The sequence below is a fragment of the Anolis carolinensis genome, chromosome 4 (genome assembly GCF_035594765.1).
Source record: "Anolis carolinensis isolate JA03-04 chromosome 4, rAnoCar3.1.pri, whole genome shotgun sequence".
NCBI classification, from domain to species: Eukaryota; Metazoa; Chordata; class Lepidosauria; order Squamata; family Dactyloidae; genus Anolis; species Anolis carolinensis.
In genome coordinates, this window is record NC_085844.1 from 249,337,018 (window position 1) to 249,352,243 (window position 15,226).

At 44.0% G+C, this 15,226-nt stretch overlaps 1 protein-coding gene across 1 annotated transcript in view; it reads left to right on the forward strand.

Annotated features, from left to right (window-relative positions):
• Nucleotides 1-14,167, forward strand: part of LOC103281398 (bactericidal permeability-increasing protein) — a 40,076-nt gene extending 25,909 nt beyond the window's left edge. Inside the window, exons 10-15 of the mRNA XM_062979156.1 lie at nucleotides 4,640-4,807; nucleotides 7,140-7,228; nucleotides 7,509-7,551; nucleotides 10,572-10,632; nucleotides 10,725-10,801; nucleotides 12,580-14,167. Coding sequence (XP_062835226.1) covers nucleotides 4,640-4,807; nucleotides 7,140-7,228; nucleotides 7,509-7,551; nucleotides 10,572-10,632; nucleotides 10,725-10,801; nucleotides 12,580-12,633 — 492 coding nt within the window. The 3' untranslated portion in view covers nucleotides 12,634-14,167. The remainder of the gene's footprint in view (nucleotides 1-4,639; nucleotides 4,808-7,139; nucleotides 7,229-7,508; nucleotides 7,552-10,571; nucleotides 10,633-10,724; nucleotides 10,802-12,579) is intronic.
• Nucleotides 14,168-15,226: the final 1,059 nt, after the last annotated feature.

Below are 15,226 nucleotides of genomic sequence, written 5' to 3' on the forward strand. Positions count from 1 at the left end.
TGGATTTCCCCCAATCCTTCGTCCATTCCATGTTGCTGAGGTTGAAGATGGCTTTCTTTTTGTGAGAAGACCGAGGCAAAGAAGGCATTAAGCAGTTCTGCCTTTTCCCTATCCCCTGTCACCATCACCCCATCTACTCCTTGCAGTGGCCCTATCGCCTCCTTTTTCTTCCTTTTTCTACCAACATAAGCAAAAAAACCTTTTTTGTTGTTTTTTATGTCCCTGGCAAGCCTGAGCTCATTTTGCGCTTTAGCCTTGCGAACCTTTTCCCTACAGGAGTTGGCTATACGTTTGAATTCTTCTTTGGTGATTTCTCCCCTTTTCCACTTCTTGTGCATGTCACTTTTGAGCTTTAGCTCAGTTAGAAGTTCTTTGGACATCCATTCTGGCTTCTTTGCACTTGTCTTATTTTTCTTCTTTGTTGGCACTGTTTGCATTTGCGCCTTGAGTATTTCACTTTTGAAAAACTCCCATCCATCCTTAACTCCCTTGTTTTTTAATATCGGCGTCCATGGAATGCCGCTCAGTAATTCCTTCATTTTTTGGAAGTCAGCTCTCTTAAAGTCCAGAATGCGTGTTTGACTTGTCTTAGTTTCAGCATTCCTTTGTATTGCAAACTGCAGGAGCACATGGTCACTTGCCCCTAAGGATCCAACCACTTCAACTGTATTGATCAGGTCTTCCACATTTGTTAAGATTAGATCAAGAGTTGCTGATCCCCTTGTTGCCTCTTCTACCTTCTGGACCATAAAATTATCTGCAAGGCAAGTGAGGAATTTGTTGGACTTTGTACTCTTGGCTGAGTTTGTTTTCCAGCAGATATCGGGATAATTGAAATCGCCCATGACTACTATATCTCTTCTTTGTGCCTGTTTGGTCAGCTGTTGACAGAAGGCTTCATCAAGTCCTTCATCCTGACTCGGAGGTCTGTAGTAGACACCCACGACAAGATCTTTTTGAGTCCCGGTTCCCTTGATTCTTATCCAGATGCTTTCAAGCTGGTTTCCCGGATTACAGTCTTGCATTTCTTCTGCAACGTAACTGTTTTTGACATATAAAGCTACTCCCCCTCCTCTCCCCTTTGTTCTATTTATGTGAAAGAGGTTATAGCCCTCAATGGTTAAATTCCAGTGATGGGAGTCATCCCACCAGGTTTCAGTGATGCCTATGACATCGTATGTGTGGTGCTGTGCTAGGAGTTGGAGTTCGTCTTGCTTATTTCCCATGCTCTGAGCATTAGTGTAAAGACATGTAAGCCCCTGTGACCTCCCCTCGAACTGTTTATTTGGGATTATTGTGCTCTCTGTACTTGGTCCTTGCTGTGTTTGTGCAGCCCTCCGTTTAGCCTTACGGCGGTTCCCTGTGGTCGTGGGTAATATAGTGTTCGCCAGGCTGTTGTTCCCCTCCCCCAGTGGATTTAGTTTAAAGTGCGCCTGATGAGGTTTGTGAGTCTGTGTGCAAAAAGATGTTTTCCTACTTGTGTGAGATGCACCCCATCGCTTGCCAGTAGTCCATCCTCTTGGAAGAGTAGACCATGGTCAAGGAAGCCAAAATGCTCCTCTTGACACCATTTTCTGAGCCAGTTATTGACCTGTACTATTTTTCCGGCCCTTGTAGAGCCATGTCCTACAACGGGGAGGAGGGATGAAAAGATCACATGTACATTATACAGTTTTAGCTTTGTTCCCAGAGCTCGAAAATCATTTGTGATCTTTTGAAAAGTATGCCTAGCGGTGTCATTGGTACCTACATGAATCAACATAAGGTGGGGAGGGTGATGGGGCTTTAGGAGCCTGCTGAGCCTCTGAGTGATATGGTGTATTTTTGCCCCCGGGAGGCAGCATGTTTCTCGAGCCATCCCATCCGGTCTGGAAATGATGGCTTCCGTTCCTCTAAGGAGGGAGTCACCTACTACCAAGACCTGTTTCCTTTGAGGATTGACAGGGTCCCTTTTGTGCAAGACAGTGTGTATGTCCCCTGAAGAGTGTTCCTGTTGAAGTGAATCATGTAGGTGTAAAGTGTTGTCCTCCTCCTCAACATCCCCAGTGCATTCATCAATGACAATCCATTGAGATACATCCGAGAGCCCATTACTCTCCCAAGGATGTTCCTGTTGCTCCTGGTCTATGATTGGGGATGGAGCATTTGCATGATTACATAAGTGTGACTGTGGTGATGCACTGTCCCCGTCAGGGCTATCCCCTGCGCATTGATCCAGGATGGTCCACTGAGTGGTATCTAAGAAACTGTGGTCCTCCACAAGATGTGTTTCCTGATTGTATGTTAATGATGTAAGAATTTCAAATCTGTTGTGTAAATGCAGCTGAGCAGAGGAGTTCTGTGGAGGCTGCCTGGTCCTGCGTCTCCTTCTATGGGTGACCTCCTTCCAAGCCTGAGGGTTGTCTACCTTTGAGTTGATCTCCCCATAAGGTTCCTGATCATGGTCTTGGTGGTGTTGGTGTGATGCAGGCTGCTGATCTACAGCAGCGTGTTGTGCAGTGTCCAAGAAGAGCTCGAGTGCCTGAATGTCCTTAAGGGTCTTAATACGGTGCTCGAGCTGTAGGATCCTCTGCTCCATCAGAGTCATCTGTTTGCATTTGGAGCAGATGTAGTTGTCTAGTTTTTGTGTGAAAAAGCGGAACATGCCACAGCTGGTGCATGTGATGGGAATGTTTTGCTTTTGTTGCATCTCTTGGTGAGCGTGGTGGCCAAGTGGGATCTTTGTACAGTTAAGTAATATGCACGCACTTTATGTGCAGACTGCAACAAACCACGTCTTTGTGTATTTGTTTATGTTGCTTTGTTTCCTGTATGTACTGCAAAGGATAGTTAGTAAAGGCGCGACACTGGCAAATAAAGCTTTCCCAGAAACTCAATTAACAGGGGACAATGCCTGCTGTCAATCAACTTAAGTACCTGGCTCTCTTTCAACACAACAGTCACACAACAGTTAGACTTTGACCACAGGAGCCAAGCCCAAACTCAGTTTAAAATCTTAGCCAAATCTTAGCCAAATCCTACCTGAAGCCAGGGAGCAAAAATGTCCTCCTGCTTCCTCTGCTTCTGCGAGAACCAACTGCCCTTCTGGGATCAGGCTCTGGCAGAAACTCACACTGGCAAATAAAGCTTTCCCAGAAACTCAATTAACAGGGGACAATGCCTGCTGTCAATCAACTTAAGTACCTGGCTCTCTTTCAACACAACAGTCACACAACAGTTAGACTTTGACCACAGGAGCCAAGCCCAAACTCAGTTTAAAATCTTAGCCAAATCTTAGCCAAATCCTACCTGAAGCCAGGGAGCAAAAATGTCCTCCTGCTTCCTCTGCTTCTGCGAGAACCAACTGCCCTTCTGGGATCAGGCTCTGGCAGAAACTCACACTGGCAAATAAAGCTTTCCCAGAAACTCAATTAACAGGGGACAATGCCTGCTGTCAATCAACTTAAGTACCTGGCTCTCTTTCAACACAACAGTCACACAACAGTTAGACTTTGACCACAGGAGCCAAGCCCAAACTCAGTTTAAAATCTTAGCCAAATCTTAGCCAAATCCTACCTGAAGCCAGGGAGCAAAAATGTCCTCCTGCTTCCTCTGCTTCTGCGAGAACCAACTGCCCTTCTGGGATCAGGCTCTGGCAGAAACTCACACTGGCAAATAAAGCTTTCCCAGAAACTCAATTAACAGGGGACAATGCCTGCTGTCAATCAACTTAAGTACCTGGCTCTCTTTCAACACAACAGTCACACAACAGTTAGACTTTGACCACAGGAGCCAAGCCCAAACTCAGTTTAAAATCTTAGCCAAATCTTAGCCAAATCCTACCTGAAGCCAGGGAGCAAAAATGTCCTCCTGCTTCCTCTGCTTCTGCGAGAACCAACTGCCCTTCTGGGATCAGGCTCTGGCAGAAACTCACACTGGCAAATAAAGCTTTCCCAGAAACTCAATTAACAGGGGACAATGCCTGCTGTCAATCAACTTAAGTACCTGGCTCTCTTTCAACACAACAGTCACACAACAGTTAGACTTTGACCACAGGAGCCAAGCCCAAACTCAGTTTAAAATCTTAGCCAAATCTTAGCCAAATCCTACCTGAAGCCAGGGAGCAAAAATGTCCTCCTGCTTCCTCTGCTTCTGCGAGAACCAACTCTGTGCCAGTGGTTCTCAACCTGGGGTCCCCAGATGTTTTTGGCCTTCAACTCCCAGAAATCCTAACAGCTGGTAAACTGGGTGGTATTTCTGGAAGTTGTAGGCCAAAAACATCTGGAGACCCACAGGTTGAGAACTACTGTTCTATGCAGATACCCTAACTGATTGACTTTGCAGCTGCAAGGCTACTCAGTGCTATTCAAGCTTGCTAATTGCAATGTTCTTACTCGCTTCAAACAGACAAAGGTTCTTTCTCCCACCCTGGACATTATTCCGCAAGTATATATACACACTACACTTGCCTTACTATCAACAGAACCTCTGAGGATGCCAACCACAGATGCAGGTGAAACATCAGGAGAGAATGTTACTGGAACATGGTCATACAGTTTGAAAGACTCATACCAACCCAATGATTCCAGTCATAAAAGTCTTTGATAACACATGTCAACATCCCTTCCATTTAGCTGCCTGCCTTTCTTTCTCTTTCCAGCTGAAGGAGAGGTTCCCAAATAGGCCCATGGAGGTCCACCTGGCTGTCCGGAAGCAGCCTCTGCTCCACATCCGTCCCGACGGTCTTCATGGACTCCTCTTGGGAGCGGCGGAAGTCTTTGTTGTAGAGCCAGACGCCAAACGGGTCCCTGCCTTCCTGTTCCATTTTGTAAGTGCCAACACAAGGGGAGAGAGTGGGATTTAGCTTGTGTTAGATGGGGTTAATAGTGGGTTAAACCGCTGAGTTGCTGAGCTTGCTAACCAAAAGGTTGGTAGTTCAAATCTGGGGAGCGGGGTGAGCTCCTGCTGTTAGCCCCAGCTCCTGCCAACCTAGCAGTTTGAAAACATGCAAATGTGAATAGATGGCGTAGGTAATGGCGCTCCATGCAGTCATGCCGGCCATATGATCTTGGAGGTATCTATGGACAACACTGGCTCTTCGGCTTAGACGTGGAGATGAGCACCAACTCCCAGAGTCGGACACGATTGGACTTAATTTATTTTATTTATTTACAGTATTTATATTCCGCCCTTCTCACCCCGAAGGGGACTCAGGGCGGATCACATTACACATATAGGCAAACATTCAGTGCCTTGACATAGAACAAAGACAGAGACAAACGCAGCTCCGAGCTGGCCTTGAACTCATGACCTCTTGGTCAGAGTGATTTGTTGCAGCTGGCTGCAGCTGAGTGCTCACCAGCCTGCGCCACAGCCCAGGGGAATGTCAGGGGAAAAACTTTACCTTTACCTTTAGATGGGGTTACACTCCTCCGAAAGACCCAACTTTACAGTGAGAATGCACTCCTGAACTCTGCGTTGAACATGGTTTCTGCAGTGGCTAGGAGTGTCTTTGCACAATTTTGCTCTGTTCATATTGCATTTCCAAAAAGATGCAATTTAAATCCCCTCCGATTTAAAAACCACCCTAAAATAAAACACCTATAACCATACTAAAATACATCTCTCAATCCTACCATCATTGAAATAAGGCCTTCTCTGTGACCGTCCCTCAACTCCATACTTAAGAATAATAGAGTTGAAAGAGACCACATGGGCTCCTAGTCCAACCCCCTTCTTCTATGCAGGGAAAAACACAATAAAAGCATCCCCAAGAGATGGCCATTCAGCCACTGTTTAAGAGCCTCCATCCAAGGAAGGAGCTTCCAGAGACTGGAATGGCTTCCTCCCTGTTGCTTTTTATCCTTTTGAAATGGAAATTGGTTTGCATTTGTTGAAAGGGTGAAGTGTGTGAAGATATACATTAATGGAGCTACTACTATTGCTATTTAAAAATCTAGGGTTTTGTGTGTTTTATGCATGCACTAGTTCCCCTATGGAAGAGAGTGAACATTCAGGGTTGATATGTCACCCTTTTAGAAATGACATTCCATGTGCAAAAGCGCATTCAGCTATGTATACATTTTATGCATTCAATTGCACAAAATTGCCAAAGGGGTGCATATTATTATTATTATTATTATTATTATGAGGGTTGAATGAAAAGTAATGCCTCCACCTTCGTAACTCCTCAACAGATGGCAGTTCTGGTCTGCGGCAAGTACTGGCTTGTTCACTGGACTCTCCTCGACAGTTCCATTTGGCGGGAAGCCTTAGCATTGAACGGTTGTGTTGTTAGAGTGCAAAGTATGGAGCCCTGTGCAGACGGTCAGTCAATGCGACTTAAGCAATGTGCAGTCATTGAATTCTTGGCAGCAGATGTTCCCACCTCAACATATTTGAACTTACTCACCCAATGATGCACAGGACTCACATCAACACAATCACCATACTCAGCTTGCATTCTCTGGTGAATCTCCTTTGGGGTGACACCTTCTGTTGTCAAGATTTCAGTAACTGCACGTTGCTTAAGCTGCATTGACTGACCGTCTGTGCAGGGCTCCATACTTTGCACTTTAACAACACAACCGTTCAATGCTAAGGCTTCCCGCCAAATGGAACTCACTGTAGAGGAGAGTCTACTGAACAAGCCAGGACCTGCCGCAGACCAGGACTGCCACCTGTTGAGGAGTTACGAAGATGGAGGCATTACTTTTCATTCAACCCTCGTATCATTATCATCATCTTCTTCTTCTTCATCATCATTATACTACGCTTTATCTTTCCCACAGGAGACTCAACTGGGCATTGCAATGCACCCAGAGGTTCATCCTAAATAAACCCTTTCACACTGTACAGTTATCAAACATTGATTCCACTTCAAAAGCTATGGCACATCCTATGAAATCTAGGGTTTTGTAGTTTAACATTCTCAGTTTATCAGGCCACCAACCCCAGGTTTAATCCATAGACGTTCAAGTGGATTTATAGTGCTATAACTGCCTCCTGTGAATTGTCCCCTGATGTGTCCCTTGATGGGCTTCCTTGTAGCCAGGAACAGCAGAAGGGTAGAAGGATGCTGTTGTAGACAAATCTCTCCACTGACAAGGTGCTTCCTCTTAGGAGAAATCCTTCTGACTACATGCTTCTTTGATCAACAGGAAACCAACCTCACGGGGGAGGCCTACCTTGAACCAGTCACGTCTGGGAATTATTTTGGGAAGGTCAAGGGCTCATTGGACATAAAAAAGTGAGTCGCTACCTTATCTTTGGGTTCTTAACTTTGGAGTGTTTCAATGGCTGTGTCTAAACCAGGCGTGGGCCAACTTGGGCCCTCCAGGTGTTTTGGACTTCAACTCCCACAATTCCTAACAGCCTACCGGCTGTTAGAAATTGTGGGAGTTGAAGTCCAAAACACCTGGAGGGCCCAAGTTGGCCCATGCCTGGTCTAAATTGTAAAAGAAAGGATCCTATAGTTTCCAAACAACTTAAACATGTCCCTCTCTTTCCCCAACCTTAATATCCAACAGGTTTCACCTCTGGCTGGAGAAGTCCAACATTGGAGATGTCAAGGTGAGTCAAGCTGAAGCTGGATGCAGTGGAAGAACGGCACAGATACAATGGCCTTGGATCAGTGATGGTAGGACAAGGTGGCCATTTGGCAGGGAAGCCAAGGTCAAAGTCATAAATAGGTAGAGTAGAGCCACTTATTCAGGTGTTGTCCTCTTCCTCTTTTCTTAGGATGATATGACAGTACATGTCTTTACCACTGTCCCAGCTGTGATTGAATGGCTTCCCTGTAAGTCAGTCAGTGAGCTATGCAGTATCCATGCTCCAGTCTCCAAAGTTTGGATTTAATACCTTGAATAGCTCCTTTGACTTTCAGACAAAACTGAAGTGGCACGAGAGTGACTAGCTATTGGTACTTACACTGACACGAGAGTGACTAGCTATTGGTACATTTAAGACTAACAGTTGAAAAGTCAGTTTGGATATTGATTTGGCAGCCTTCCTTAGTATGAGGGCTATCCACAAAGTAGATTACGTTTTGGAATTAAAAATGAACAAAGTATAGGAGAAAACATTTACCATATGCAGTTGAAAGCCACACCCAAATACCACATCTCACGCAGTCGCCATTCAAATCTAGGCACTTACCATAGCAATGAATGAGCTTTGCAACTCCTTCCCCACTAAATTCTGCCACTTGCTTCCTCAACCAGCCAGTCACCCCTTCCCACAGCTGCGCAGCGTCGCCAACACGCTGCATCACCAGTCACGCTCCCATTGTTGGAAACAAGTCGTTGAGAAAGCAAGCGGCAGAATTTAGTGGGGAAGGATTTGCAAAGCTCATTCATCGCTATGATAAGTGCCTAGATTTGAATGGCGACTATGTTAAGAAGTGGTATTTGGGTGTGGCTTTCAACTGCATATGGTAAATGTTTTCTCCTATACTTCGTTCATTTTTAATTCCAAAACGTAATCTACTTTGTGGTTAAACCTCGTATAATGCTTCATTTATTTCTGGAAGCAGGGAAGCCAGCATTGCCATCCAATGGACTGCTATCCAGTGGACTGGGAACTAGTAGGAGATTATTGGCTGGGGAAAGCCTACATCTTGGGTGTTAGGGTGAGATCAACTGGAATGAAACCTGAAAATAAATTATGGGTCCAGGAAACATGTGTTCAGTGAGACAGACTAGATGTCCTTGGTGAGCCCCTTGTTGTAGATCAGCAAGTGGCTGAGGATTTTTATGACATTCCAGAGAACAAGGGATTTGATGGGTTTCAGAGTGAAAATCTCTCTATGCTAGGAGAGAATTGCAGCCAGATGAGGCCAATGTTTGGATTCCAGTACTCATTCCCAGGCAAAAAAGAAAACAAGGGAAACAAGGGAAAGTGAAAGTCCCAGGACCCCTTCATCCAATGGGGAGTTTTCAAGAGAAGCTAGATTAGGCTTGAGAACTGAGGGAGTGAACAATAGACTAATTAGTGTCTAATTAGAGAGAATCAATGAGAAGACCTTGAAACCCAGGTGCATTCGACATGATCTCATGGCTACTTGGTCAGGCTTAAATTGAGGAGTGTGGGCTTCAGGCCTTTCAGAGGAGACAACGTTGCCATAGGGAAGACTTGTTTTCCTGTCTCTGCTCTCAAGTTCATGATTTACATATTCTCAAGTTTCTTGCCCTGGTTCCCGCCTTTGCTTCCTTGAAGGGTTTGCCTTGAAAAGTTCTTGCATTCATGTTTATGGATTTATGTTTGAAGTACTGCTGTGGATTGTGGTTCTCTTGATTTTATGTATTTTGGCATTCTTGGATTGCTGCTGTTTTGTATTCCCTTTTCTGCTGAACCCTTTCCCCCTTTTTTTACTTGCTTTCTGCAATAAACATTTTTAGATAGATATCTTCCTCTTAGGCGATCCCTCATAGTTCGAGGATGATTGTCTTCCAAATTGGGTGTGTGTCCGTAGATGGCTGAAGAGACCTATTCTTGATCTGCATGTTCTCCCGCAGTGAGGACATCGGTTTCCAGGTGGAAGGCGGTCCCGGTCAGGGTTAGCTTGACGCTCCTTCCTCTTGGCACGTTTCTCCCTTAAGCCCTCCATTCGTGCCTCTTCGAACTCCGCAGCACTGCTGGTCACAGCTGACCTCCAATTGGAGCGCTCAAGGGCCAGGGCTTCCCAGTTCTCAGTGTCTATGCCACAGTTTTTAAGGTTGGCTTTGAGCCCATTTTTAAATCTCTTTTCCTGCCCACCAACATTATGTTTCCCATTCTTGAGTTCGGAGTGGAGCAACTGCTTTGGGAGACGGTGATCAGGCATTTGAACAACGTGGCCAGTCCAGCGGAGTTGATGGCGTAGGAGCATCGCTTCAATACTGGTGGTCTTTGCTTCCTCAAGCACACTGACATTTGTCCGCCTGTCTTCCCAAGAGATTTGCAGGATTTTTCTGAGGCAACGCTGATGGAAACGCTCCAGGAGTTTGGTGTGACGTCTGTAGACCATCCACGTTTTGCAGGCGTAGAGCAGGGTTGGGAGGGGAATGGCTTTATAAACAAGCACCTACGGATGTCCCAATCCTCAAACACTCTCTGCTTCATTCTGAAAAATGCTGCACTCGCAGAGCTCAGGTGGTGTTGTATTTCAGTGTCGATGTTGACTTTTGTAGAGAGGTGGCTGCCAAGGTAGCGGAAATGGTCAACGTTTTCTAATGTTAAACCATTAAGCTGTATTTCTAGCATTGCAGGGGGATTAGCTGGTGCCTGTTGGAAGAGCACTTTGGTTTTCTTGGTGTTCAATGAGAGGCTGAGCTTCTCGTATACTTCTGCGAAAGTGTTTAGAGTGGCTTGTATGTCTTCTTCTGAATGCGTACAGACTACGTTGTCATCGGCATATTGGAGTTCTATAACAGATGTTGTGGTGACCTTGGTTTTGGCTCTTAGTCTGCTGAACTTAAATAGCTTGCCATCTGTCCGATAGATGATTTCCACACCAGTGGGAAGCTTCCCATCAACAAGGTGAAGTACCATGGACTATCTAAAACTCCTTCCCCTTTGTCCTTACTCATTCCAGCCCTCTTTGTGTCTCACAGGCACCCCATTTGGAGAAGCTGCTGAAACTGGCTGGGCCCTTGGCGTTGCTGAGAGCCAACAGTAAGTTTGGAACAATTGTGTTATGCCTGTTCATTCCACCTTTTCCCATTCCTATGAGTACATTATCTCCTCTCCTCCTTTTATTTCTTTAGAGGTCCTTAAGAAAGGAGTGGTCATCCCTGACCTCGTCGGCGCCAGTGTGAGGAATCCCAAAATCACCATGCATGAGGTATTTGCCTAAAGACAAAGAGTGCTTGGGTTGTGTCTTCCCATATGGCAAGGGGTTGGACTGGATGGCCTTTGGAGTCTCTCCCAACCCTGGGATCCTATAATCCATAGTTTTCTTTGTTGAGCCAGTCCCTTTTTTCCCGAATTGTCTTTCACTCTTCCCAGCACGATCGCCTAGAGAGCGTCCCCCAGTCATAAAACAGAGAGCAGAAATTGTGTCTTATTTCCTTGGAGGGATGAGTCTTTACAACCCCGGACACAAAACAGCATATTTCCAAAAGGATAACTATGATTGAGGCATTTTGCAGATTAGCATCCTTTGGAAGAATGCAAGCCTGCTTGTAATTATATACAATTGGTAATCATGGCTGCAGTAATTGGTCCCCCTGCCCATGCCGTGGCAATACAATATCCATTATCCAAAATGCTTGGGACTAGAAGTCTGTTTTCTTTACGAATTTGGATTATTTTTAGTACACATCCTGAGATTTCTTAGAGATGGGACCTGAGTCCAAACACAAAATTTATGTGTGTTTCATATGCACCTTATACACATACCTTTAAGATACAGTAGAGTCTCATTTATCCAACATAAACAGGCCGGCAGGACGTTGGATACGTGAATACGGTGGATAACAAGGAGGGATTAAGGAAAAGCCTATTAAACATAAAATTAGGTTATGATTTTACAAATTAAGCACCAAAACATCATGTTATACAACACATGTGACAAAAAAGTAGTTCAATACACAGTAATGTTATGTTTTAATTACTGTATTTATAGTAGAGTCTCACTTATCCAATGCTCACTTATCCAGCATTCTGGATTATCCAACGCATTTTTGTAGTCAATGTTTTCAATATATTGTGATATTTTGGTGCTAAATTTGTAAATACAGTAATTACTACATAGCATTACTGCGTATTGAACTACTTTTTCTGTCAAATTTGTTGTATAACATGATGTTTTGGTGCTTAATTTGTAAAATCATAAACTAATTTGATGTGTAATAGTCTTTTCCTTAATCCCTCCTTATTATCCAACATATTCGCTTATCCAACGTTCTGCCGGCCCGTTTATGTTGGATAAGTGAGACTCTACTGTACTAATTTAGCACCAAAATATCACGATGTTTTGAAAACATTGACTACAAAAATGCGTTGGATAATCCAGAATGTTGGATAAGTGAAACTCTACTGTACCTTTAAGATATAGTAGAGTCTCACTTATCCAACATTCGCTTATCCAACGTTCTGGATTATCCAACACAATCTGCCTTTTAGTAGTCAATGTTTTTGTAGTCAATGTTTTCAATACATTGTGATGTTTTGGTGCTAAATTCATAAATACAGTAATTACTACATAACATTGCTGTGTATTGAACTTTTTCTGTCGATTTGTAAAAAATGGTACTTAATTTGTAAAATCATAATGTAATTTGATGCTTAATAGGCTTTTCCTTAATCCCCCCATATTATCCAACATATTCGCTTATCCAACGTTCTGCTGGCCCGTTTATGTTGGATATGTGAGACTCTACTGTAATAAAATACACAAACTGATTAATTTTGTGTGCGAAACAAAGTTGGACCATCAGATAACAAAGGTGTCACTCTCTCAGCCATCCCAAAGTTTGGATTATTTTGGAATTCTCGACTTGTAAATACTTTTAGAATAGATGGAGTGTTTTAAGGAAACATAAATGTCATGCAAAGCTGTCAAAAGCTAGAAAAATGGAACCATGAGGGATTTCAGCATCTTGGTTTGCTTCTCTGCAGGGCTATGTGGTATTAGCGTCAGATCTACATCATCGTCTCCACAACGCCTTGTGACTTCTGGAAAGGACAAAGGCAAGGAAATGCATTTATGACCCACTGACATCTCAAGACTGTATGCTGCTTCATCTCCTTCCATGACATATTATGGGGTGACTATCTGTCGGGAGAGCTTTGATTGTGCCTTCCAGCATGGCAGAAGAAGGTTGGATTGGATGACCACTGGAGGTCTCTTCCAACTCTAGGATTCTATAGGAAGAGCTGTGCCTTGGCCATCCTTGGGTTTATGGACTGTTTTGTGATGACTTTCGAAATGACTGACAAATCAACCACAGACTTCCCTTTTGCCAGCACATCTGTATCCATTCGTACAGCAACATGGAGATGCTAAACAAGTGGGATTTCCTCTATCTCCAGAAGAAAAGTCTGAACTTGATCTTGGAGAGTGACCGGATCTCCTTCACCACCATCTCAATGCCTTTAGTATCATCACCATCAAAAAGAGCCTCTGAATCCTTATCATAATCAGGAGTGCCATGAATCCCACCCTCCTCGCTCCCAATATTTGTTGGGATGATAAATTCCCATTTCTGCATTAAATTGGATTTTCCTATGTGTTGGCCTTACCATTAAACAGTGATTTCACTGACTCTACACTGTAGAATTAATGCAGATTGACACCACTTTAATTGTCATGGCAATCGTGGGAGTTATAGTTTAACAAGGCCCTTAGCCTCCTCTGTCTCTGTCTCAACAAACATCTCCTAGGATTGCATATCATTGAGCCAGCAGAGTTAAAGAGGTGTCAAACTGTATTAATTCTACAATGTAGATGCACCCAGTCTTAGCAAGGACTATCATGGGTGGGAATTCAGTCACCTTTTAGGCCCCATCTACGCTGCCATATAAAATCCAGATTATCTGCTCTGAACTGGATTATATGGCAGTGTAGACTCATATAACGGCGCTCCATGCAGTCATGCCAGTGGCCACATGACCTTGGAGGTGTCTACGGACAACGCCGGCTCTTCAGCTTAGAAATGGAGATGAGCATCAACCCCCAGAGTCGGTCACGACTGGACTTAACATCAGGGGAAAAACCTTTACCTACCTTTTACCTAGACTCATATAATACAGTTCAAAGCAGATAATGTGGATTATCTGGTTCGATAAATTGGATTATATGGCAGCGGAGAAGGGGCCTTAGATGTCAATGGACTACAGGTCCCAGTATCTTTAACCAGCAAAACCAGTGGTGGGGAATTTTGGGACCTGCAGTTCACCAACATCTGTAAGGCTGCATGATTCTTTCCTTTGGGCATGGAGTTTGAGTGAGGATGTAAAACATGGAAATAATAATTACCTAAGATCCAGATCCACTGTAAAAAAGCAAAAGGTTTCACTTCCTTTTCACTGTATCTGTAAAATCGATCCCCAGCATGGGCAAACTTCAGCCCTCCAGATGTTTTGGATTTCGATTCCCACAAAATCTTACATGTGCTAATGAAGAATGAGTGTGACCTGGGGAGAATTTATTTCTCTCTCTTTTTGTATTATAATGTGTTTAATAAAGCTTACTTTCGAAAAGAAATCTGGACTATTTCTTTTTGTAAAGCGTACTTTCTAGCAGAAGAGGGATGAGGCGGTTTTGCCAGTTCCTTCCTCTGAAATAATGTCTTCCTGAGATTCACTGGTGGTCTCCCATCCAAGTAGTATCCAAGGCTGGCCAGGCTTAGCTCCCAAAATCACATAGGATGTGGTGCCTTTTGGATATTTACTCCTCAGCGGATTCAACTATGTCTTAGAACAGGTTATTCTTGAATGGAGATCACAGGAAATAGTAAACCATGTTTCCAATCCTTTTGGCTTCAAATGAGTCTCTATGATCTTTTGTGCTCCAGCATATTATTTTATTTTAATGGCAAATACAGGCATCCACACTATTGAATTAATGCACCTTGACACCGCTTTAATGCACTTTGACAGCCGCGGTGGCACAACGGGTTAAACCCTTGTGCCGGCTGGACTGCTGACCTGAAGGTTGGGTTGGTGACCTGAAGGTTGCAGGGGGTGAGCTCCTGTCTGTCAGCTCTAGCTTGTGGGGACATGGTAACACATCCGGGCGTCCACTAGGCAATGTCTTTGTAGACAGCCAATTGTCTCAGTATGTTCTCAAGTTGCTTCTGACACTTTATCCTTCTCTGCCAAAGAGGGCTGGTACTTCACCAAACTACAAATCCCAGGATTCCGTCGCATTGTGCCAGGAAAGTAACTTCAAGCTGCATTAATTCTATGGTCTAGATGGCTACCTTTTTGATCTCGAGTCCTTAGAAACCTTAGCTTCCCAATCTGCAAAATGGATTTTACAGGTTTGCTTCCCAAGTGATGGACGATGGCTGATAATTGGTCACGTCTAATGTCTTGACAGAAGGAAACATAATTACAGTACCTCTCTAACCATTATAGTGCTATGCTTTCTCTCTTTAAAGAGAATTAAAATATATCCCCTTAATTTGTTTCATAGTTGTTGGTATTTACCTTCCTGTTTTTGGTTTTGGGTTACATCTGTAACAAGTTGGAAACTTTCAAGGAAAATATGTCCAGTGTTCCCTCACTTATCACTGGGGTTAGGTTCCAAGACCACCTGCAA